Source organism: Diceros bicornis, chromosome 20 (genome assembly GCF_020826845.1).
Source record: "Diceros bicornis minor isolate mBicDic1 chromosome 20, mDicBic1.mat.cur, whole genome shotgun sequence".
Lineage (NCBI taxonomy): Eukaryota > Metazoa > Chordata > Mammalia > Perissodactyla > Rhinocerotidae > Diceros > Diceros bicornis.
Window position 1 is genome coordinate 20,918,621 of NC_080759.1, and position 27,024 is coordinate 20,945,644.

The 27,024-nt window shown below is 40.7% G+C and overlaps 1 protein-coding gene across 1 annotated transcript in view; it reads left to right on the top strand.

The window, feature by feature from the left end:
- The window catches only part of LOC131418869 (chondroitin sulfate proteoglycan 4-like), a 71,105-nt gene that overhangs the window by 23,487 nt on the left and 20,594 nt on the right, over positions 1-27,024 (top strand). Inside the window, exons 6-7 of the mRNA XM_058563452.1 lie at positions 15,700-15,898; positions 19,345-19,476. Coding sequence (XP_058419435.1) covers positions 15,700-15,898; positions 19,345-19,476 — 331 coding nt within the window. The remainder of the gene's footprint in view (positions 1-15,699; positions 15,899-19,344; positions 19,477-27,024) is intronic.

Sequence of the window (27,024 nt, forward strand, 5' to 3'; positions counted from 1 at the left end):
CTCAGTTTTGATGAATGTGGTCATTTGACACTGGCTTTTTCTGAGTTTATTCATTTATTTATCTGATAAGAAATTCATTCTCTGTCTTGAAAGTTCTGGATTAAAGTTAGGAGACCAGAGTTTAAGGTTTGTAAACTGCCCAACTTGAGCAAAATTTCTCTGGGCCTCACCTTCCTTGATAGCAAAACCATGAGTGTGCTGTGGGCTGGAGTGTGTGTGTGTGTGTGTGTGTGTTTTCCTTGGCCATCTCTGAGTCCCTCCCATTCTAATGTCCTGTGGTTTTCATGACTGTAAACCTTGCTCGATATTCTCTGGGTGAGGCTGCACTTGTACACATGGAGAAGCTGTGGAGCCACCATTTTCTATTGGATGGATTCACTCCAGTCTAGACTAGGGGGAACCTTTTCTCTTCTCTTTGACTGAGAAACATATGATTAGTTTTGGCTTTAAAGTCAGTGTGTCGAGTCAAGATGGTGGCGTAGGCAGACTCTGAACTCACCTCCTCCTGTGGACACAGCCAATTTACAACTACTCGTGGAAAAATTACCCCTGAGACAGAACTGAAAACTGGATAAGAGGAACTCCTGCAACAACGGACAATCCTAACTGAGGTGGAAGAGGCAGAACTCCCTTCTGGAGAGAAAAACGCCGCCTTCACAAGCCGCCAGCTTCACGGCCGCTGGGAGCAGCTCACGGGTCCACAGCCTCCCTGGAGGCGCGGGGCCCTGAGCCGGGGAGCACCCCTGCTGTGGGCATTTTGTGGACCCAGCACAATCGACACCAGCGGCATAATATCTGACTTTGCCTGCTACTAAAGCATTGAGGAGTACCCCCAGAAAAGCTGGCTCACAAAGAAACTAAAACTGGCTCTTAAAGGGCCCGCGCGCAAACTCACCCGTTTCAGAAAGCATCCTAAAATCGCCAGAAAGAAAGGTGCACAGCGCTTTGGTGACAAGAGACTCACCTAATAGGACCTGAGTGCATCTCGGTGAGGGGTGAGACCTCTCCAGGGACTGGGACATTGGTGGCGGCCATTGTTGTGGCCTGGTGTGAGCGTGCTGACACAGACACCATTGGAGTTCTCCCTGGGGCCTGCTAGCCCAGGGTCTGCCCCACCTGCTAGAGCACCGATTTAATCCAGCTCAGCCAGGGCAGGCAGCCCACCCTAGAGACTGGCCCCACCCAACAACAAGCCCTCAGGCAACTTGTGGGCCTGCATAGATTGGTGACTGGATTCTCTGCAGCCTGGCAACTGAGCCGACCTGAGCGGGGCAGGGTGTGCACAAGGAGCGGGTGGAGAGTATGGGGCGGTGGCGGAGTGTGTGGGGCTCCCGCTGTGGAGAGACTGGGTCTGCTTGGGGAGGTCGGGGCGCTCACACGGGGCAGGACTGTGTTGACTGTGTGTGTGGACATGTGGGTGGCAGGGCTTGTCAGCTGCAGAAGACTTGTGCTTCTCAAAGACCCACATAGGAGGTTTGCCCCACCTTCCAAAGCCTGAAACAATTGGGTGCTCCTGTGCCTGAGGCCAGCCCCACCCAGCTGCAATCCTCAGAGAGCTGACAAGAGACCTAATAGGCTAGAGGCTTACAGCAATTGTAAGGCCCTGAGCCTAACAACCTGCCATGCTGGGGGCCTACTCACTTAAAAGAAATACTGCAACACAAATGTGGTATTAGAACTTGCAGCCAACTGTGCTGGGGCTCCCCACCTGATAAAGAGACTGAAGGGCCCACAACAACTACAAGCAGCTGAGCATTACAACAGCTGGCCAGGAGCATAACTCGGCCAACCTGGGCGCCTACAGGGAGAGCAAACAGGCCACAACAGAAGGACACACGTAGCCCACATAGGGGTCAACCCTGGAACATTGAGAACTGAGGGAAGCACACTGGAAGCCTCCTAAGGCATCACTTACATAAGGTCACCTATCCAAGAGCAGGAGACATAGCTGACCTACCTAATACGTAGAAACAAGCACAGGGAAAGAGGCAAAATGAGGAGGCAAAAGAATACATTCCAAGTAAGGGAACAGGACAAAGCCCCAGAAAAGGAACTAAGTGAAACAGAAATGAGCAACCTACCCGACAGAGAGTTCAAACTAAGAGTGTTAAGGATGCTCACTGATCTGGGGAGAAGAATAGATGAACTCAGTGAGAATGTCAACAAAGAAATGGAAGATATAAAAAAGAACCAATCAGAAATGAAGAATACAGTACTGGAAATGAAAAATTCATTAGAGGGACTCAAAAGCAGAGTAGAGGATACAGAAGAATGGATCTGTGAGCTGGACGAAAGACTAGAAGAAATTACCCAAGGTGAACAGTTAAAAGAGAAAAGAATTAAAAAGAGTGAGGACAGTCTAAGGGACCTCTGGGACAACATCAGGCGCACTAACATCCATGTTATAGGTGTCCCAGAAGGAGAAGAGCGAGACAAGGGGTCAGAGAATCTATTTCAAGAAATAATAGATGAAAACTTCCCTAACCTAAGGAAGGAAACAGACATCGAGGTACAGGAAGCACAGAGAGCACCAAACAAGATAAACCCAAAGAGGCCCACACCAAGACACATCATAATCAAAATGTCCAGAATTAAAGATAAAGAGAGAATCCTAAAAGCCACAAGAGAATGTCAAGTTACATACAAAGGAAACCCCATAAGTCTATCAGCTGACTTCTCAGCAGAAACCTTACAGGCTAGAAGAGAATGGCACGATATATTTAAAGTGCTAAAAGGAAAAAACTTACAGCCAAGAATACTCTACCCAGCAAGGTTATCATTCAAAATGGAAGGAGAGATCAAAATGTTCCCAGGTAAGCAAAAATTAAAGGAGTTTGTCACCAAGAAACCAGTGCTACAAGAAATGTTAAAGGGACTGATTTAAGGGGAAAAGAGAAGACCATAAATAGGAAAAATTATCTATTTCCATGATTAGAACTTGATACAAATGCACAAAAAAAAAGTTAGATATGATATCAAAAACATAAAAGGAGGGAGGAGGGGAGTTAAAGAGTACAGCTTTCAGACAGAGGTCAAACTAAAGTGACCATCAATTCTGTATAGAAGAAGTAAGGAACAGAGAAGGACTACTAAAACACTGAGAAAAAAAAAAAGAAGTTAAAAAATGGCAGTAAGTACATACTTATCAATAGCTACTTTAAACGTCAATGGACTAAATGCTCCAATTAAAAGGCATAGGGTGGCTGAATGGATAAAAAAACAAGACCCATATATATGCTGCATACAAGAGACACACTTCAGACCTAAAGACACTCACAAACTGAAAGTGAAGGGATGGAAAAAGATACTCCACGCAAATGGCAATGAAAAGAAAGCTGGGGTAGCAGTACTCATATCAGACAAAATAGACTTTAAAACAAAAACTGTAAAAAGAGACAAAGAAGGGCATTACATAATGATCAAGGGAACAATCCAACAAGAGGATAGAACACTTGTAAATATCTACGCACCCAATGTAGGTGCACCTAAATATATAAAGCAATTATTAACAGACATAAAAACAGAAATAGACAGTAACACAATAATAGCAGGGGACTTTAACACTCCACTTACATCAACAGATAGATCATCCAAACTGAAGATCAATAAGGAAACATTGGCCTTAAACGACACACTAGAACAGATGGACCTAGTAGATATATACAGAACATTCCATCCAAAAACCAAAGAATACATGTTCTTTTCAAATGCACATGGAACATTCTCCAGGACTGATCACATATTAGGCCACAAAACAAGTCTCCATAAATTTAAGAAGATTGAAATAATACCAACCATCTTTTCTGACCACAACAGTATGAAACTAGAAATCAACTATAGGAAGAAAATCAGAAAAGCCACAAATACGTGGAGATTAAACAAAATGCTACTGAACAACGACTGGGTTAACGAAGAAATCAAAGAAGAAATCAAAAAATACCTGGAGGCAAATGAAAATGAAAATACGACATGCCAGAATTTATGGGATACAGCAAAAGCGGTTCTAAGAGGGAAGTTTATAGCGATACAGGCCTATCTCAACAAACAAGAAAAATCTCAAATAAACAATCTAACAATGCACCTAAAGGAACTGGAAAAAGAAGAACAAACAAAGCCCAAAATCAGTAGAAGAAGGGAAATAATAAAAATCAGAGCAGAAACAAATGAAATAGAGACCAAAAAAACAATAGAAAAAATTAATAAAACCAAGAGCTGGTTCTTTAAAAAGATCAACCAAATTGACAAACCTTTAGCTAGACTCACCAAGAAAAAGAGAGAGAAGGCACAAATAAGTAAAATCAGAAATGAAAGAGGAGAGGTTACAACAGACAAATCAGAAATACAAAAGATTATAAGAGAATACTATGAAAAACTATATGCCAACCAATTCGACAATCTGGAAGAAATGGATAAATTCTTAGAATCATACAACCTTCCAAAACTGGATCAAGAAGAAGTAGAGAATTTGAATAGACCAATCACCAGTAAGGAGATCGAAACAGTAATCACAAACTCCCCAAAAATAAAAGTCCAGGACCAGACGGCTTCCCTGGTGAATTCTACCAAACATTCAAAGAAGACTTAATCCCTATCCTTCTCAAACTCTTCCAAAAAATTGAGGAGGGAGGGAAGCTCCCTAACTCATTCTACGAAGCTGACATTACCCTGATACCAAAACCAGACAAGGACAACACAAAAAAAGAAAATTACAGGCCAATATCACTGATGAACATCGATGCAAAAATCCTCAACAAAATACTAGCAAATCGCATACAACAATACGTTAAAAAGATTATACACCATGATCAAGTGGGATTTATTCCAGGTATGCAGGGATGGTTTAACATTTGCAAATCAATCAATGTGATACACCACATTAATAAAATGAAGAATAAAAATCACATGATAATCTCAATAGATGCAGAGAAAGCATTTGACAAGATACAGCATCCATTTATGATAAAAACTCTGAATAAAATGGGTATAGAAGGAAAGTACCTCAACATAATAAAGACCATATATGACAAACCCACAGCTAATATCATCCTCAATGGTGAAAAACTGAAAGCTATCCCTCTAAGAACAGGAACCAGACAAGGATGCCCACTGTCACCACTCCTATTTAACATAGTACTGGAAGTCCTAGCCAGAGCAATCAGGCAAGAGAAAGAAATAAAAGGGATCCAAATTGGAAAGGAAGAAGTGAAACTGTCACTATTTGCAGATGACATGATTTTATATATAGAAAACCCTAAAGAATCCACCAGAAAACTTTTAGAAGTAATAAACGAATATGGTAAAGTTGCAGGATACAAAATCAACATACAAAAATCAGTTGCATTTCTGTACACTAACGACGAAGTAGCAGAAAGAGAAATTAAGAATACCATCCCATTTACAATTGCAACAAAAAGAATAAAATACCTAGGAATAAACTTAACCAAAGAGGTGAAAGATCTGTACACCGAAAACTATAAAACATTTCTGAAAGAAATCGAAGAAGACACAAAGAAATGGAAAGATATTCCGTGCTCTTGGATTGGAAGAATTAACATAGTTAAGATGTCCATATTTCCTAAAGCCATCTATAGATTCAATGCAATCCCTATCAAAGTTCCAACAACATTTTTCACAGAAATAGAACAAAGAATCCTAAAATTTATATGGAACAACAAAAGACCCCGAATAGCTAAAGGAATCCTGAGAAAAAAGAACAAAGCTGGAGGTATCACACTCCCTGATTTCAAAATATACTACAAAGCTATAGTAACCAAAACAGCATGGTACTGGCACAAAAACAGACACACAGATCAATGGAATAGAATCGAAAGCCCAGAAATAAACCCACACATCTATGGACAGCTAATCTTTGACAAAGGAGCCAAGAACATACAATGGGGAAAAGAAAGTCTCTTCAACAAATGGTGTTGGGAAAACTGGATAGCCACATGCAAAAAAATGAAAGTAGACCCTTACCTTACACCATACACAAAAATTAACTCCAAATGGATTAAAGACTTGAATGTAAGACCTGAAACTGTGAAACTTCTAGAAGAAAACATAGGCAGTAGGCTCTTCGACATCAGTCTTAGCAACATCTTTTCAAACACCACGTCTGACAGGGCAAGAGAAACAATAGAAAAAATAAACAAATGGGACTACATCAAACTAAAAAGCTTCTGCACAGCAAAGGAAACCATCAACAAAACGAAAAGACAACCTAACAATTGGGAGAAGATATTTGCAAACCATACTTCTGATAAGGGCTTAATCTCCAAAATATATAAAGAACTCATGCATCTCAACAACAAAAAAACTACCAACCCAATTAAAAAATGGGCAAAGGACCTGAACAGACATTTCTCCAAAGAAGATATACAGATGGCCAACAGACACATGAAAAGATGTTCAAAATCACTAACTATCAGGGAAATGCAAATCAAAACTACAGTGAGATATCACCTCACGCCCGTGAGAATGGCTATAATTAACAAGACAGGAAACAACATGTGTTGGAGAGGATGTGGAGAGAAGGGAACTCTCATACACTGCGGTGGGAGTGCAAACTGGTGCAGCCACTATGGAAAACAGTATGGAGATTCCTCAAAAAATCAAGGATAGAACTACCATATGATCCAGCTATTCCACTGTTGGGTATTTATCCAAAGAACTTGAAAACACCAATTTGTAAAGGTACATGCACCCATGTGTTCATTGCAGCATTATTCACAATAGCCAAGACTTGGAAGCAACCTAAGTGCCCATCAAGAGACGAATGGATAAAGAAGATGTGGTATATATACACAATGGAATACTACTCAGCCATAAGAAACGATGAAGTCCAGCCATTTGTGACATCATGGATGGACATTGAGGGTATAATGCAAAGTGAAATAAGTCAGAGGGAGAAGGTCAAATACTGTATGATTTCCTTCATTAAGTAGTAGATAATAACAACAATAAACAAACACATAGGGACAGAGATTGGATTGGTGGTTACCAGAAGGGAAGGGGGGAGGGAGGAGGGTGAAAGGGATAATTCGGTACATGTGTGTGGTGATGGGTTGTAATTAGTATTTTGGTGGTGAACATGATGTAATCTATGCAGAAATAGAAGTACAATGATGTACACCTGAAATTTTTACAATGTTATAAACCAATGTTACTGCAATAAACAAAAAATTAAAAAAAAAAATAAAAAAAATAAAAAAAAATAAAGTCAGTGTGTCTGAAATCTGGAGGTGACTAGGCACTACTGTAGGACATATTAACTAGTCATGTAAAGATGTAGAAGTTTTGATAGGATTTGCCTGATTGTTTTAAAATAGAAAGAAATCTCAAGAACTTGTTTCTTCAGTTGTAGGTAAAGGTCATGGTGCTGTATCAATGAGAATCTTTCCATGCTAAGGTGTTTTGGCTCATTTGCCGAAAATGATTTTTTCTTTGTTTAAATTATGACTGTTGTGAACAGAGCCTTTTGAGATTTCAATGATTTCTGGTCATATGGTGCAGAACATAGTTGCAGGTCTCCTTAACCATGGGTGTGTTACCTCCTCTGGGAAGCCTGGTCAGACTCTGGCTCCCCAGGCTTCTAGAAGCGGCGTCACAGAGGCTTCCCTGAACAGGCAGCAGAAAGAGCACTGTGCTGTTCTCTGTCCTTCCACCCTGCTTTATTCTCCTTTGAGTGCCCATCACTCTCTGATATTAAGCAAATAATCTATTGTTTGTCTCCTCCCATAAATGTAAGCTCTGTTTGGAAGGGACTTTGTCTTTTCCTTGTGGCACCTCAGTGCCTGGCATAGTACCTGGGACATAAACATGGAATGCCTAAGTGCCCTCACAGAGCTTCTGTTCAGTGGGGAAGGCAATAAAATTATGTGATAAACAGAGTGATGATCTGTTGTATTTTTCTGCAAAGCATTTAAGGGGACAGAGAGTGATGGGGTTAGAGAATGCTGACATTGCAGAGAGGGTGGTGAGGGAAGGTCTCTCCAAGGAAGGGACACTTGAGCGGAGGCCTGTGGGTCAGGGGTTCCCAAGATCCCAAGACCTCCCCAGGTTTGTTGATTAGCAAGGACTTATAAAACTGAGCATATAGTCAAACTCACGCCTAAGATTTGTTACAGCAAGGGATACAAAGAAAATAAGCACAGGGGAAAGGCACCTGACATGAAGCCCAGAGGAAACTAAGTCAGGCTCTCAGTCAGTCCTCTCGCAGTGAAGTCACAAAGGATGCACTTAATTCTTCCAGCAATGAGTTGTGACAACACACAGGAAGCGTTGTCTACCAGGTAGGCTCATTAGATACTGAGTGCCAAGATTTTTACTGGGAGTTGGTCAGGGGGGCATCCTCTGCCTAGTATGTACCAGAATGCCAGACTCTCAGAAGGAAAGCAGGTGTCCAGCACAAACCACATTGTTTGTGCAAACAGTTTCAATACGGTGAGCCACTCTTATCATTTAGGGGAAGTTTTGGATCGGCACAGGAAACTGTTTAACAGCCAAGTTCCCAGATGCCAGCCAAGGGCCAACCTTGCAAGCAGGCCTAAGGAAAGGCATTTTTACACCCACCATGTCTCCTCTTTTTTTGAATACAGGAGGGGGTGGGGGTGATTAGGTGGAAGAGTAAGGAGCCATAAGACTATTAGCGGGAAGAGCATTCCCAGCAAAAGAGTAATCCAAAGCAAAGGTCGTCAGTCTGTAGCGGGCCTGGCGTGTTTGAGGACGTGAAAAGCTCAGAGTGACCAGAGCAGATGGAGGGAGAAGGAGAGTGGTAAGACATTAGGTTCCATGGTGAGAGTTGATGTCTGGGCATAAGGACCCCCGACGCCTGACCGTTTCATTCCATTGCCTTCCAGAGATAGTGGTGGGGAAGTGGGCCAGCGTTATTGAGCCCCTGCTGTAAGCCAGGCTCAGTTCTGAAAGCATCACATGCAATCTCTCATTCAATTCTCTCAACAACCCTTGACATAGAATGAGGATTAAGTAGACACAGGGCATAGAAAGGGTAAGTCACTTTACCAGGGTCATAGAGTTAGTAAGAGAGAGAACAGGATTTGAGCCCAGGTGGTCTGCTATCCACATTGGGAATGATCTGGAATAGTATTTTAAAACTCAAGTTGCAACCTATTAGTAGGCTGTGAAATTAATTGAGTGGATCAGGACCAATATTTTAAAAACAAATTACATAGAATAAAATAGAATAGAATAGGTCGTATCAGAGTGCACTGTGTATAGTGAGAGTAAGTATTGTTTTATGCAACTTTTGCTTCAGATGAATATATACGTATATATATAGGATTTTAAACATACACACGTGCAAATATACATCTGTGTACTAAGTTGCTGTGCAAAGTGTATTCCTTACTTTGGGTGCTACTCAGAAAACATTGTGAGCCACTGATCCAGCAAAGCTAAATGTTCTTACATGGATAAATCACTTTTTTCCATCACTCTTTTGTTTCTGGGGCCGTTTACAGGTTGGGTAAAGTCCCAGGAGTTCATTTGTGGAAATTTATATTTACCAGGACACCTAGAAACAGCTACCATAGGATTATAACAGAGTTGATGCCACCTATAACAGCCCCCCCACCAAATACCCCTTCATCAGGATAGTTTAGCACGTGTTAGAGGTCTCGGTGTTGGGGGGGCATGTCAAATCGTTGCCGCCAGCTTTGAAGTCTCCCTGCGACTGCCCATCATCCTAGCCCCGCCTGCCGGGTTAACCTGCCTGCCCAGACGCTGCTGTCTGCTTTGTTCTTTCCAGCAGGAAAGGAGTTGGGGCTGGAAAGACAAGGTACATTGTCAGCAAACCTGGCTGATCTACTTTAGGTGCTGCTATTGTGGCCCAAAGTCATGGTGAGAAGGGGAAATAGAGAAAAGTAAGAACATAATAAATTATAAAACTTTAAATATTGGAGGAAAGAGGAGTGTAGACTAGGGCGTATCATTACAATATTGCTTTCCTATCATATATAGTATGATGTGATTGAAATGGCTTTAAGGATTTTAGAGTAATGAAATATTGTGTACTGAAATTTCATGATATAGTTATGATGTCTATTATCAATCTCAGCATAATTTAGACTTGATGAGAAACAGCCAAGAGGCAGGCAGGAATTGGTCTTGCTGGTTTTGATTGCCTGTATTGGCAGTTAATGACATCTAAGACATCCTTTACTTCCTGCCCTTAGTTATTTTTTATTGGAGTGTGATATCTCTATCATATTCATGAGAATGTATAATAACAATGGCAAATGAGCGTAGAAAACTTCCTGGAAAGACTGTGTGTGTTGGACATATTGCAAGGTGTTCTCACAAATTGGCAACTATTAATACAATTAAAGAATTGTCACACATCAGGCTTGTTAACTTTCTGAAAACTAATGTATAAAGCACATACGTTTCATCACAATAGCAGAGCTGTGGGAGTGCATTTTCCAATAACAGATAGTTTCTCCAAAGCTATGGTTGCTGGTTACTTCTTTCCAGGCAAAGGTTCAAATTTAGGGGATTATTTCAGACAGTGATTTTTCTTTTTCTAGATTTCAGAGCATATCAAATGGTAATAATAACTATCATTTACATGATCATTAGTGATAGCCAATGCTTACATAGCACTTAACTCTGTGCCTGGCATTGTTCTAAGCACTTTACACGTATTTACTCATTTAATCTTCAACAACTCTGTGGGAGACAATTTCTACTTTAAGGATGAGGAATCTGAGGCCCAGAGAGGCTTAGACACTTGCCCAAGGTCAACAGTGGAAGAGCTGCTGGTGGGCAGTCAGTGGCAGAGCGAGGATGACAGTGTTTGCTCGTAACCAGGACGTTCCCCTGCCTCTTCCTTCACAGTTACAGTTCAGAAGACCAAGGGCCTGGTGAAGTAGATACAACAAGAATTGCTCTTATTCTTATTTTAAAGAAGAAAGAAAGCTCCAGAGGTTAAGTGACTTGCCCAAAATAACCAGGTTAGGTAATGGCAGAGTCTGGGGCAAAGGCAGTTATAAATATGAATTCATAAGGCCTCTGTATTATTTAGCATTCTCCAGAGAAACAGAACCAATAGGGTGTTTGTGTATATAATGATATATCTATATTATATCATATAAATATATAGATATTTATATATCTATATAAAGAGATGGATATCTATCCCTTTATATAGAAAATAAATCCCTATATATATCTATATAAAGGGATTTATTATAAGGAATTAATTGGCTTATGTGATTATAGACGTGGGCAAGTCCCGAGATCTATAGGGTGAGTTGGCAAGCTGGAGACCCAGGAGAGCCAATGGTTTAGTTCCAGTCTGAGTTGAAAGGCCTGAGACCCAGGAAAGTCAATGGTATAGTTCCCATACGTAGGTCAACAGGAGGAGCTGATGTCCCAGTTTAAAGGCAGTCAGGCAGGAAAGAATTCTCTTTACTAGGGGGAGGATCAGCCTTTTTGTTCTACTCAGGCCTTCAACTGATTGTATGAGGCCCACCCACATAAGGGAGGAAATCTGCTTTACTCAGTCAACTGATTTAACTGGTAATGTCATCCAAAAACATCATCATAGAAACACCCAGAATAATGTTTGACCAAATATCTGGGTACCCTGTGGCCGAGTCAAGTTGACACATAAAATTAACCATCATGGCCTCTAGATTCTATGCTGTCTTTGATTTTTCAAACAGCATTTTCTCAAGACCTTAAGAGTATCCCACATGACCACTCACTCTCCTCACTTGTCATTGGAGCTTGGAGGAGGTGGCAAGAAGGGTCATCTGCAGTCTACTTGGGAGAAGGAAGTGGGAGGATGGGAGGTAGAGCCGCTGATAGCATCTCAGACTCTGGATGAAAGTTCAAAGGCAGAAATCTGAATGTTAACCACTCCGTCTCAGCATTTCCAATACACTTCTTCTCCTGAAGTACTTTAACCAACATTTCCTTAAACCACAGGACTTGTGGCTGGCTGATCTCCAGGGCCATTCAGTGGTACCAGAGATCATTTCCGTCTTGACAAACTGGAGTTAAGAATTGGAGTTAGACCACCTCGGGTGAATCCTTTGCATTTTACTTTGAAATATGTTCTACTGAGTACTTTTGTATTCGCGCAGCCCAGTGATTTTTTGCATACCTGATAAAATATATTTGTGTCCACAAGGGGGCTTCATTTTCTTATTTTTCAACTTCTGCTTTCAATAATACTGTTCGTTTTGGTTTGGTGTTGTTTTTTATACCAAAAATAGAACCACTTGCTTGTTTCTGATAAGCACTTGTCATCACTAAAAAGAGCTTTGAGAGCTAGGGACAGTGGAATGACTGACAGCCCAGAAGGGTCAAATAGTATGGTAGTGAATTCCTGAATATTTCGCATCCCTCATGAGAAACTCAAAGGTCTGGGTTTTTAAATATTAGGATAATAATTAGGATTATATTGGATTATAATTAGGTTTCTAAATCCCATTAACCTCCTGTTTGAGTTAAAGGCGAATTAAAAAGAAATTATTCCAATTAATGTGTTAATCTTTTCAGATATTTATTCCTTAAACCCATTATTTCTTGGGCTTTGGATTACTTTTAATTCTGAATTCAAGTTTGGGGTCATTGTTTTTCTTCCCCCCATCTATCTGAAGTTTCCATTACCAATGTCTGGGCACTAGATCAGGCCTCACCGAAAGCAATGGGGCTGTTAAATGAACTAAATTTGGTTCCAGTGGAAATGAAGACCTGAGGTTACTAGCTTTTGTTTTGAGTGGCAGGTTTTCCATTTGTTTTGGAAGATGGTATATTCTAGAGGCAAGAGGAGGCAAAAGCAGTGTTTCACAGAAGAGTAACTGCAGTGGAAAACATGCTTCATCCAGCTTTTGTATGCATGGTATTGGAAAAAATGAATATCTGCGAGTCACGGGAAGAGAAATGGCAATACATTTCCAAATCAGTCTGAGTTCTTGAAGAAATGAGAATAAGATACATGGATGGATTTTAAAATGTAAGAAGTGAAAAACTAGAATGAGTGGGCTTGAAATTTTGTTAAACAGTCTAATCTGCATATTTTATAGAAACTGTAGCCTTTCCATGGATTAACTGAAGGCCCAAACCTTATAATTTAAACATTAAGTTGATTCGCATTTCTGGTAGATATTAAAAAATTGATGTACTTAGAGTTTAGGGCTGAAAAATCCTCAGTGGGCATATTCCAAATGCCAAGCTATAGCAGCATCCATTGACAACACAATCAATAAACAGATAAACTACTCACCCCAAGTTATAGGGGAATGCTGTGGGATCAAACAAAATCTGCAGTACATGTTATAGAATGACCTCTATCGTAGTAATCATCACACGACAAATGACTTAAGAAATATTAAAAAAATCACATCCATCCTCAGAGCCAAATGTGATGAAGAAGATGGGTAACATAAAGCTAATATTTATTGAATGCTTACTATGTGCAAGGTGAAGCTTGTTCTAAGTACTTTACATATCTTAAATCACTCACTATACAAAATAATCCTGTCATTCCTGGTTTACTGATGAGGAAATTAAGGCACAGAGAAATTAAAAAATGTGCCCAAGGTTACACAGCTAAAGTGGCATATCATGCCTAATACGAAAATGTGGGAATCCTGTATACTTTCTGATCTCCCTTTCTCAAATTCTTTTTAAATAGTTACTAGATGATGAGTGGGCATGAATTAAGTTATTTCATAAACTGCCTGTTCTACTGAGGAAAACAGCCCCTTAGACCAGAGAGATTATCTATTAAGTCATTTAGGATTGAATTTTTAAACAAGTTTGGTAACAAGCATGGAAGATGATAAGGTTCTAGTCAGAGAGCAAAGAATGCCACACAAGCTTAGGAATGTGCATAGTGTTTCTGTGGGGAAGATGTTTATAAATACACATAGCAATGTAAAAATTTAGTTAGTGATAAAGCAACCCATTTTTAGTGTTAGTGAAATATCATGTGACTGCATGATTATAGAAACTCAAAACAGCCTAATTCCATCAGATGTGATTTGATGTCTAAATAAGTATTTTAAAGTCAACATGTTCTAGACTGGACTCCTGATCTTACTTCCCAAAGCCACTCTCCCGGCAGCTCTCCTTATTTTAGTTGACGGTGGTAATCCATCCTTCCAGGTGCTGAGCCCAAACCATGGGGTCCTTCTTGCCACCTTTCCTTCTTCCACATCTCACCACATCTAACTCATCAGAAACTGTTAGCTTTACCTTCAACACACCCCCAGAATTCGACCGCTTCTTACCACTTGACAACTTCCAGCCACTCTCTTCTCTCATCTCTCTCCGGGATTTTGCAGTCGCCTCCTGACTGGTCTCCCTGCTTCCACCCTTGTCCTCCCACAGTCTATTCTTGACACAGAAGCCACAGGGATTCAGTTAAGACCTAAGTCAGACCAGGTCACTCTTCACCAGGTTACTCAGGTTACTGGTTAGACCAGGTTACTCATCACCACGTGATGATACCCAATTGCACTCAAGTAAAAGCCACAGTTCTTACAGCGGCATTCAAGACCTCCCACCACGTTTAATCATCTCCTTTTACTCTTCCTCTCTCTTCTCCTGCTCCTGCCACGCTGACTTCTTTGCTGCTCCTCAAACAGACGAGGCTCGCTCCCGCCTTAGGGCTGTTCCCTCTATCTGGATGTTCTTCCCCACCTATCCATGTGGCTCCTCCACCTCCCTCCAGTTTCCCTCAAATGGGCTCCTACTTAACATTCTCCCACTCCTGAGCCCCTTATTTAGCTTTGTTTTAAATTTTTTCATAGTGCCTGTGACCTTCTAAGGGACTATATGATTCATTTCTTTATTGTGCCTCTTGTTTCTTCCCTGCATTCCTTCATCCTCTCCTGCTGGAATGAATGCTCCATGAGGAAGGACTCTTTGTTTTGTTTGCTGATGGATTGCACGCACCCAGAACATTGCCTGGGACGTAGTATATGCTGATAGATGATGAATTGTTGAATTAAGACATTTAAGCAATTTAAATAGATTTTAAATGTTATTGGAAAATAGAGACTATTACTCAGAAACAATTGTAGATAAGCTATCAGCACAGTAAATATTGCAAGGCCATAGGAGCCAGCTATTTGTTTTCCTGCAAGACAAGTAGGATAGAGGAGAATTTTTAAAATGTGCAGTGTATGTTGTTCCCTCAAATATTTAAAAGCTGATGAAATCATTTCCTTCTTAAAATGATAAATAGAAATCCTTAAATCAGCCCTATGAGGTAGGTTCTGTGATTATCTGAGATTCCACATAGAATCTTAGCATGTGCTTCATATGTAGCATATGCCAGGCATACAGAAGTGCTTAGTAACTATCAGTTTTTAGTATTATTATGCTTTAAATAATGCATATATGCATTAAATAATTTAATTATTAATTTTTAATTTAATTTAATTAATAATTTAATTTTGAATAAATAATTACGAATAGTATTTTTTATTGAAACCTCATAAACCTCATAAATTAAACAAACACTACAACATGCCTTGCATTTCGTCTGGCATTTAATTATATGTCTGTTTTGGATTAAGAAACCTCATGCTTTAAAAACACTGGTGAATGGCTTTAGTTTTTAAATCTTTCTGCAAGGTCCAGAGTATCATCGCTATCAGGTTTACTAGTGTGATGTGATTGGAATTGGTCTTTGCAATTGGAATTGGTTCTCTTCTTTTTAAGGTGTGGGTGAATTCTGTCACTGACATTACCAGTGGTGACCTCTGTGCAGAGGATGGGGACTCCTCCCCGCAGGACCTCACCTACTGGGTCACTCCACCGAGCAACGGGCATTTGGCTCTCAAGTCCTTTCCTGGACGAAGTATCCAGAACTTCACCCAGGTTCAAATCAACGAGGGCCAGCTAGTGTTTGTCCACACTGGTACGTCACAGAGAAAAACAATGTGAAACTAAATGTGTTTCAATCAGAGGTTAACACGATGGTCACACCTCCTAGTTGCTGACAGAAAACCACAAGCCATCTAGAAACTATCCGGGCTCTATTTTTTAAAAAGTGGCATGTTTTACTAAGGCTAATAATAGCAAACATTAGAAAGAACCTATAACTCACACTTGGCGTTCTCACATTGTCGTGTAAGGTCTGTGCTCAAATAGAAGCTTCTCAGGGATCCTTTTCCTGACCACCTGCTAAAATAGCACCTCTTCTCTGGTGCCCTCCATCCCTTACCCTGACTACCTGGCACTGTGGTATAGACTGATTTGCGTATTTGTTTGTCTTCTGTCTTCCCCACTAGTATAAGTGCCACAAGAGCAGGATCTTAGTTTTGTTTGCTCTGGTATCCTCAGCACCTAGAAGAGTGACTGGATCGTGGAAGGGGCCTAATAAAAACTGTTGAAAGAATGAAATAATATTCAGTGCTTGTCATGTGCCAGGTAATGTTCCAGATGCTAGCAACACATTAGTGAACAAAACAAACATATCTGTTAAATGAATGAATGCGTGAATGAGTGAACAAATGAATATAAGTGTAATTCTAAGAGACCCTGACATTAAAAGGCTTTTTTTCCTTCCTTCTGTTAATCAAAAAATCAATAAGCCAAACAGCCACTGTAAATCTGCGGAAGGCGCGATCCAGCCTGGCTTTGTGTCCAGGCTGCCCTTTGTCAGTGGACAGGGCAGGCGGGGTAGCAGCCCATGCCCAGCCTGCTGGAGGAAATGGGAGGGAGCATGAGCCAGCCCCACAAGATGGGAAAGCTGCAAGTCATATCTTTTCAGCCATTTTTAATTATCTTCTTTGAGAATATAGTGAAGAAAATAAAGATAAAACATCTAAATCCAAATGTAGTAATTTCCTGATTATCTTTACAGTTAATGCAAAGAATCCCCAAATACTCTGAAAATAATTTACTATGTGAATGCTCTCATATAGTGGTAACAAACCTGTAGCCTGGGGACCTGTGGGGTTACTTTTGTTGCAAGAAGATCCTAAATCTACCCACAGATGTGCCAAAGCATTGTTTCTAGACTGAGTGATCTTTTCCACATATATATGTTTCCATTTTTTAAATGTGTGCAGATAAGCTGATTAATAAAATACAATTTTATTATTTAAAGAGGCACTGAGTTGATAGGAGGTTTCTGCCCATTATGTGTGGTTTTGATTAGTAGATACGAAAAATCCAAGTATTATTAGGTGAAAGACTAGAAAATTTTTCATTTTTATGAAAACATTATCCTATTTTCAAAATGGAGAGACCTGTTCTAGAGACTTGCACAAGGGAAGTTTCCAATTTCTGAAACTGTGTAGTTTGCAATGGAAAGGAACTGTTGACTCTCTGGCACCTGCTAGGCCCCCAGGAGGCACACATGATCGGTTTCATCTCATCGGCAGAAGTCCTCTAAGCAATCATTGGGAGTAATGACCCCATTTTAGAGAGGAAGACATTTAGGCTCAGAAAGATGTAAGTTGGTCTGACCCTGAAGCTGGGCTTTCTCTACCAGCTGCCCACCCATTGAGGGCAGAGTAGGTTGAAGAACTGAAATTACTATTTGCAATCAAGGATTAAAATAAAAATTAGCTCTCTGGATTGATTGATTTGTCAACTACCAGGTCAATATTCACTTTTGGCAAGTAGAGAAAACAATTTCTTCTGAAAAAGCAGGAAGGGAGTTGAAGGCAAGCTCTTTGAGAGCCAATCCATTACATTTTCTAAATGGATGTGGAGGCAATAATAGCCCTCAAAGTGACTGCAGATGGGTCTGTTGCTGAAAGCAGCTGGTTCTCTCTGCTACATCTGTCCATCCATCAGCCCAAACAAAGGCTTAGGTTTAATTAGTCTGTTAGTATTTGATATTTGCAAAGTGCTCTGCCATTAATCTAATTCATTATTCCCCGTAATAATCTAAGTAGGTTGAGTAAGCCAAGATGTGAGAGGCTAAGTGATTTAGGGTTGGCTTTCTGAGAGCACTGTCAGGAGAATCTGAGGTTGTACAAGATAAAGTCCAGAGGTCACCCTGACTTTCACATGTGCCTCCTTTCTTCTCTTTGGTCATAATTAGCAAGATAGGGCATGCCCATATACTATTCTAGTATTTGTTTTGATATAATGCCTTTTGATTCCATTTCCATTTTGTTTCCGGATTCATGAAATGTTCAAAGGGCCTAATGGCAGAGAGCATTCTCTCCCTAATTTCATGTTTCATTAAATACAACTTTCAAAGTGCTATTTTCAGTAAAAACAAGCAGACAAACAAACAAACAAAAACTTGATTATGGGCCCCTGTTCTAAATTAGGCAGACTCAGAATTCTCTCTTTTTAAATCATGACTCTTGAGTGTATTGGGTAATTTTCTAAATTCTATAACCTTTTTTATGGGGAATCAGAACTCTCTGGGTTTGCTTAGATAACAGACTTGAGCAACTGTTAAGCCATCGACCAGCCCTTTATTGAACAGTGTTATTAAGGGAGTACTTGTCCGTAATTGCAGAGTCGGACCATGCCTTCTTTGTTCCTTGCCACATGTCCCTGAGGGCAACAGAGAGGACATTTCTACCCATTACTTGATGCAAAGACCTGTGGGCCTCCAGATTTCCTGCTGGGGGAACATTTTCAAAGGGCAATGGGAATGTGGACATCGGGCTCTCTACATGGTGATCTTGCCTGGTGCTCTGTGAGTCAGACTGGTAAAGCACTCCTGGGAACTGGATCGATAGGCACCCGTCTCAATTTCTGTTATGCACAAGAGTTCATTTGTAACTTTACCGATATTACTAATCCCTTGACAGAAGTGTGAGAGTAGAATTCTCTTCTTGCAGGAATTTAACAAAAGCAGGTCTGGCTCTTTCCCCACTCTCTCTTTCCCCGCTTAGCAGAAAACAGCTAATTTGAGATAGATGAATAATTAGAAATTATTTGGGAGGAGGGGCTAAGTTTTATTTACTTCCCCTAGTTGTGATTTTCAGTATTATCAAACAAATATGATCAATATTTCAGAAATCGTTAGGGCATGTGCGTATGTGTGTGTGTTGCATGCATGCATTACTTTTATGGTATAAATTGATTCCAAAATAATAAAATGCAGGTGATGAATATGTTTTAAAATTTAAGAAAAATTTTTGGAGGTTACATCTTTGCTTTCTTTTATTGTGTCATGGTGGGGAGAGGGATATGCATTTTAGACCTTTATTGACGTTCTTTTAACTTCGTGTTCTGACAATATTTGATTTGGTGAGCTCAGTGACTGTATTAACACACACTGCAGTTGACGGCATTGCTTTGCAGGGGGATCAGGTGGGAGAGAGGGTGAAAGTGGGTGGCTTTTGCAGAACAACCGTATTGACCAGAGTGTAATTTCTTCTTTTGAAGGAGCCAAGTCAGGAGGCTTTAATTTTCAGGTCACTGATGGTTTGAACTTGGCACCGCGACAAATTTTTAGCATCACAGCTCAAGCTCTGATCATTAGCTTAGAAGTAAACAGAGGACTGAGCATCTTTCCAGGTAAGATTTTTAACTTGAGTGAGTGTTTGGGTTTAAGTATTTTTCAATTTATTTAGAAAGTTCTACCTACATGGTATAAAGCATCATCTTCTACCACAGAGCGATACCAACAACCGTCATCAAGTCCCAGAGAGAATTCTCTCTTAGCAGGAATTTAGCAAAAGCAAGGCTGGGTCTTTCCACCCTCTCTCTGTGTCCCCTCTGCAGTTCCTCAGAAGAGGGCATGTTGGTGAAGGGCAACGAGGGGAGGAATCACTGGCGCAGCCATCTTTGTGGTCCATGTGCACTTTTTTCCTGCTCTCTCCTGAGGGTCCGTGAAGAAGCAAGGAGACCAGGCTCTGCAGGGACCATCTAGATCTCGGAGTTCTCTTTTTCTCAATATAAAACCCTGTGCATCAAGGGACTGTAGGGATTCCACTGAGTGCTTGCTTCGGGGCCCTGAGGCCTCTGGACTGCTGTTTGCCAAGAATCTCAGCCACGCTGAGATGGAAAGATTTAAGTGAGCATCTCTGGCTCAGTACCCTCGTTGCAGGGATAGGGAAAGATTTACTCAATGGCAGGAGGAATGAAAAAGGAGGAGAACAAATTTAAACTTGTTATTTCAAAAAAAAAAAGCACTAACATAGCACAAGAAATAATAAAATTTATATTACGTTTAAAAAAAAAACCTGTGCATCATGACGTTTAATTGACATGCATTACCAGTAAAACATAGATGAAGAAGGACACTATTCATTTTATTGATTATGGTTACTCTATGGTCACTCTAGCCAGTTGTTCTCAAGCCCTGGGAAGCTTTTAAAAATACTAATTTATTTTAAGTCCCAGGTGGTTCTGAAGTACAGCCAGGATTGAGAGCCACAGGGCTAGGCACTGTACTGGTCTTTTAATCCTTCCGTCTATGTGAGGTAGGTGATATAGTCACAGGCAGCTGGCAGGATTTGTGGCTTAGAGAGATAATGTAACCTGGCTGTGCAACTAGTAAATGGTGGATAAAGCTCACATCATTCTGTAGTAGACCTAGAGAGAAATTGCTCTTTGTAACTATTAAAAAAAAAAAAAAAAAACAATTTTTAGGAGAGATTTTGAAATTTTTAGTTGCTTTAAGCATTTGAGCTCCTGAAAAGGAACCTTATCAAAATCCAGAGAAGAGTATGTTGATACAGATTCTTCTATTCTAAAACCTTTTTATGTTCCATAATTTTTCTCTGAGAATAAGTATGATGCTTCTATAAATTTTTCAAGGCAATTAGGCTGCCATTTAGTGTTAAAAAAAAATAAGCAGATTACTGCACCCTAGTAATCTGAAAAATATAGTCATCTATGGAAAAAAAAAGTTCTAAAATCAGAGTAAATCTTGTTGCTGCAGAAGATTAAATATCTTTCATCTCCTCTGGCTAAACTCTGGTTTAGTAATTGAAGACAGTTGTATTAGATTAAGGGGAGTTATAGCCGCTACAGCTTAAAAAGTTTTGAGTTTCTGGTGTGTTTTACTGAATATTAGTTCAGCAGGAAAAGTATGTTAAAGTGGCCAAAATTCCCTCATCACCTTTGTAGAATAGTGCAAAACATATAGTTTTCATAGTTTAATAGTTGGACACAGCCCTGAGTAACATCTCCTTCCCCTTTCCAGCATGCCCTGCGCCTGTCCTGACCTGGCCTCCCTGTGTCCCAGAACCCTCCATCGGAACTTGCATGTTATCCCCAAATCTCAAAGTGAACTGCTCCTTTTTCCCAACTTCCCCAGCACGCTGGGTCTGTTATTCTTGTTTTCTGTGTTACTTGCTATCCCCAGACTGTGACTTGTTTCAGCTCCAGCTCCTGGCCAGGAGGAAGGAAGATGGATTTTCACGTACATTTCCATTGGGTGGCTCTTATATTTGATAAACTGTCAAGTTGGGTGGGTGTGGAAATGAGACTGCGGAGTCACAGATTTTAGAGTTGGGATGGACCTTATGACTCTCCTGCTCCACTTTTTCTTGGCGTTTTTCCTACCCTAACATCCCCAAGTAGCAGTGGCCCCCTCTGTTCCATATCGGAATTCCCTGGTGTGAGTGTGATTCTGATGAGCGCATTTCCTCGTCCTCTCTCCAGGGACCCAAAAGAGCCTTGCTCAGCCTGGCTTCTGCAGCAGCCACCCAAGGATGTCGGTCCTGCCACTGTGTAAAGCTGCGGGGGGATGATAACAGATGCCCCACTCTTCCTCTTGCCTCAGGACCCTCCCCCACCACGTCAGGTCCTGCTGGGAGCAGCCCCTGAGTGACCTCTGCCTCGCTCATCTATCAGCCTGCCCCTTGGCTGAGGGGGAAGGGCAGCACTCTGTGTCCCACCTTCGAGTATGACTCCAGGTGTCAGCTATCAGCTCCTGCTGTTCTTGTCAGGCTCAAGTTGACCTAAATGTTCTGAAATATCAGGGAAAATCAATTCCTTTTTATAGAACTATAGATTTTATAGAACCGTAATAGGAGAAAATCTAATAGATTTCTATCCTAGAATGGACATTCAGATACTATTGATACCTGTTTTTATAGTGTTTTATATTTTTTTATCTGCTGCACTGAGCTATTATAAGGATTTAAATGAAATAATGTATGTAAAAGCAACTTTTGCCTAAAAGCAAGCTTTGATCGTCCCTATTTGGCAGATAAAAACCATTGAGGCTCAGGAAGGTTCTAAGTCACATAACTAATAGGAGTCATAAGCCCCAAGACTGAGTGCCACCTCCGACCCCAAATCCTGTGCAGGAATCACAGCAGGTCCTCTTCTTTCTGTGTGGGCCTGTGTTCCAGGGCTGTCTCTATTTCAGAATGTTAGGTCCCTGAGAATGGGGCCCTCAGAATGTCCCTGAGAATGGTAGCTGTTTATTTTGTCTCCTTCCCAATGTTATTGATGGATTGATGTATACAACTAGGAAAATATGCATAGCAATTTAGTCACCAGCAACGATTATGGAGAAATGTTGTGTGTTTTACTCTCTTTGGTTAGGGAAATATTGCAACCCAGCATTAGTCAACATTTTTTTTTTACTCACGTTGATCCCATACCGGTTGGACTTTCTCCACCAGCCCAGCAGACTTTGGCCGTGCTGTTCTGCCTCCTGTGCACACTCAGTCTTAAAAAGGTAAACCAATGTTACTGCAATAAACAAAAAATTCAAAAAAAAAAAAAAAAGTGCCCCTGGTGTAAGACTTGTAAGAATTTGTAGGGTAAGCCAAAATAAGTATAAGAATACTCAGAGGGTAAATGTTTTAAGGTTAACCATAGCTTCTATGCCCTGCCAAATCTGAAAGTCATTCTTTAACTCAGTTATTTTAAAGTAGAAGGAAGTTCTAAACAAACATTTTTGGTATGTGAACTAAGGAAAAAAATCTACTCGATGTATATTTTTATTTTGTTATTTTTATCTGTGTATATAAATACACATACACACTCATATATGTGCGTATATATATGCATGTTCTATTTCTTTCTGTAAAACTTAATCCCCAGAAAGGAGTTTTGTAACCAGTTTTTCACCTTTAATGCTTCCATTGAATGTGTTTATCTTTAGTGGTGGCATGTAGGAACATACTGTGGCCTTAGGACCTAGTTTTTCTGTGTATCCAAACTGTACTTGGCTCTTTTACAAAGAGTGTTGAGGAGGGGTTGATCTTGAGAGTTTTGTCAAACTGATCTAGAATGTAAGCTTACACAGACCAGAGTTAAGTAGCCCATCAGTGAAGGGTATTTGTAACAAACTGTGTGACTTCAATCCCTTTGGGGTTTTGTCATGATATGGAGGGAATCACATCTCACCAATGGGCCATCTGTCCTCCATGGTAGGAATTAAGGCAAGAAGAACAAAGACGGAAATCGCAGCATGTTGCTACAGGGTTGAGAGTAAATTTGTAAAACCTTTCAGCTGGCTGGTCTGGAAATACCAAACTGAATATTGTAAGACTTAGAGATAACCAAGAACTGTAAGAAAAAATTGTCAATCCTTGAGGAAATAATTAAAGGCTTACTAATTGGGGAAATAAGAGACTTACACTCAAAAGTATACTAATCATGCAAAACATATACTAAGTGTCCGGTAAGTGGTACAGACTGGGTGAGCTACGTGAGTTCAGGGGAGGGAGATTTCCCATAGACTGAACTGGTCAGGGAGAGCTTGTTGGCCAAGACAGGTCTTGAGCTGCCCCTGCAGAGTGAGTAGCATTTTGGTGGGTGGCAACGAAGAGGGATGAGCACACCAGAGAGGAAAGCAAGGTTGCGGAAGTGAAGCCCAGGGAAGAGGCAGGGTGTGTTTGGAAGGTGGAGAGGAGAATCTGTCAGATTTGTTGAATGAATCATCATATTCTTTTCTAACTCAGATATCATTTCAGCACTGAGCTCCAAGGAGAATGGTGTAGGCAATATAGTGTCAACTTTAAAAATACTCACTTTGGAGTCAGTGAGACCTACTTTTGACTATTAGGCAAGTTGCTTAACCTCTCTGAGCTTTATCATCCCTTCTTAGTGATACGGAAACAAATACGTACTTCTTAGAATTATCTCGATGTCTAAAAGGACTCCTGGTATATCTCCACTGCTTATTGTAGGGCTTGTCACATACAAGGCACTTGATAATGCCTGTTGAAGAAATGTACAAGGCCTCCTAGCCTGATGACCATGAAACTCTTCCTGTTATGATAGTTGTTTTTCATGAAACAAACACAATAAGATACAAGTATGTTTGAGAAATGCTGTATTTAATAGGAGGATAAACAGATTTCTTGACTCCAACATGCTGATTTGCTTTTCACATCTCTAAGAAGTGCATGTGGAGTGAGAGCTCACCAACCAGATGTGGTTTATAGAGCCCTTTTATTACTACACCGCTGGAGGACAGTTATTTAATGGAATATAGATTTAGGTGGGACCTTAGAGAATCCTTCCCAAATTAAGTGCCTGGAGCTCATTGATGAAAATATCAATGTTTGGATGAAATGAGGTTGGTTGGAGGGAAAATGATGTTTGGCTTTTGGTGAATCGGGCTGGGCAGTAAAATATGCTCACGAGGCAGTTGCAACATACAGCCAGCTACTCTTGCCGACTAAGCAAGCCCAGGGTGACTGCTGACTAGGAATTACGCCCTAGATGCCCTTCTGGATTAGGTAGCTGGAGGAGGGAATGAGGGGTTGATGGACCTCAGCTGAGAGAAAAGAACTCTTGGCCTGGAACATCTCTGCTGGGTCCTCCACCCCCAAAAGATAAATGAAACGGTGTATTTTTTAAAAAGAATCCCTTCCACCCTCCCACCTGCCAAAGGTAACCCTGGAGGTGAAGGAATAAGTGAAGAGTTAGGGTGCTTTATAAGAAGGAAATAATTAAGAAGGCACAGTGGGGAAAGATTCTAAAGAAAAACTAAAGGTGGAGAAATTGGATGTTGGGGTGCCCAAAGACTGCACGCATGAGAGACATAATCCACCTGATTTTACATAACATTGACTAAGTGTACAAAATAATTCCTCTTGGCCTACCCTGGGTGACCTTCAAGCCTGGGCCCCCAGCTCCAGAGGCTGGAAGGTGACAATGACTGCAAAAATTTCTGCAGCAAGAAGTGAGAGAAATGTGGGAGGCATTTACAAGCGTCACATGAGGACTTTTGTGTAACAACCAAAATTGTGCCAAGGCAGTCCTGAACCTAGGGCAGAACTGTGTTCCTGAAGCTGACATTCCCAGGCACTCCTACCTCACCCTCAGGAGCCCCAGGATCTAGTGCCCATGCCAGAGGCTCAGGCATTTTATTTTATTTTATTCATGTTGTTTTATTTTTCAGCTTTATTGAGATATAATTGACAGATAAAATGTAAGATATTTGAAGGGTACAACGTGATGATTTGATATATGTACACATTGTGAAAGGATTCTCCCCCCATCGAGTTAATCAACACATCCATCACCTCACATATTTGCTCTTTTTTGTTTGGTGAGAATTTGGTGAGCTATGGTCACCATGTTATATGTTATACATTAGACCCTCAGGCCTTATTTATCTTATAACTGAAAGTTTGTACCCTTTTACTAACATCTCCCTATTTCCCCTACCCCCTAGTCCCCGGCAACCACTTTTCTCCTCTCTGTTTCTGTTTGACTTTTTTTTTTTTAAAGATTCCACATATAGGTGATACCATGCAGTATTTATCTTTCTCTGGCTGTTTCGCTTAGCATGATGCCCTCCAGGTTTATCCATGTTGTTGGCAAAGGGCAGGATTTCCTTCTTTTTAAAGGCTGAATGATATTCTATTGTATATATATATACACCATATTTTCTTGATCCATTCATCCGTTGATGGACACTTAGGTTGTTTCCATACCTTCCAGCTATTGTGAATAATGCTGCAATGAACATGGGAGTACAGTTATCTTTTCCAGATAATGATTTTGTTTCCTTTAGATAAATACCCAGAAATCGGATTGCTGGATCATGTGGTAGTTCTATGTTTAATTTCTTGAGGAACCTTCATACTGTTTTCCATAGTGGCTGCACCGATTTACACTCCCACCAACAGTGTACAAGGGTTCCCTTTTCTCCACACCCCTCACTAGCATTTGTTATCTACTGTCTTTCTGATAACGGATATTCTAACAGGTGTGAGGTGATAATGTCATTGTGGTTTTGATTTGCATTTCTCTGATGATTAGTGATGTTGAGCACCTTTTCATATACCTGCTGGCTTTTCGTATGTCTTCTTTGGAAAATGTCTATTCAGGTGCTTTGCCCATTTTCTTTTTTTAAGGATCCCTCTGGCGTTTTTTTTTTTTTTTTTTGAGGAAGATTGGCCCTGAGCTAACATCTGTTGGCAATCTTCCTCCTTTTTTCCTTTTTTCTCCCCAAAGCCCCAGTAGATAGCTGTATGTCGTAGTTGTACATCCTTCTAGTTGCTGTATGTGGGATGCCGCCTCAGCATGGCTTGATGAGCCGTGTGTTGGTCCGTGCCCAGGATCCAAACCAGCAAACCCCGGGCCACTGAAGTGGAGCGTGCAAACTTAACCACTTTGCCACTGGGCCGGCCCCTGCCCATTTTTAAATTGGGTCATTTGGTTTTTTGCTATTGAGTTGTATGAGATCTTTGTATATTTTGGATATTAACCCCTTATTGGATGTGTGGTTTGCAATATTTTCTCCCATTACATAGGCTGCCTTTTCATTTTGTTGATGATTTCCTTTGCTGAGCAGACGCTTTTTAGTTTTATTTGGTCCTGCTTGTTTATTTTTGTTTTTGTTGTCAGGCATTTTAAATGGAGCCTCCAAATTGCAGACTCAGAACAATCCTTGCACATTTGAAAATCTTACCCAGAGCTGGCTTCCCCTTGTGTTAGCTGTAGTCAGGGTCCTGCTTTTAAGCACCTGATGCTGTTTAAACACCACAGTCAGTCGCCTTCACTCTCCAAGGCTACAGTGGCCGAGTAAGGAAAGCAAAATGGATGTCATTCAGGTGGCTTAGTTATTATTGCGTGGTTGATTCCACTTCATAAACAATTCATAAAGGGCCTACTCCAAGGGCTACCCTGTGCGAGGCCTAA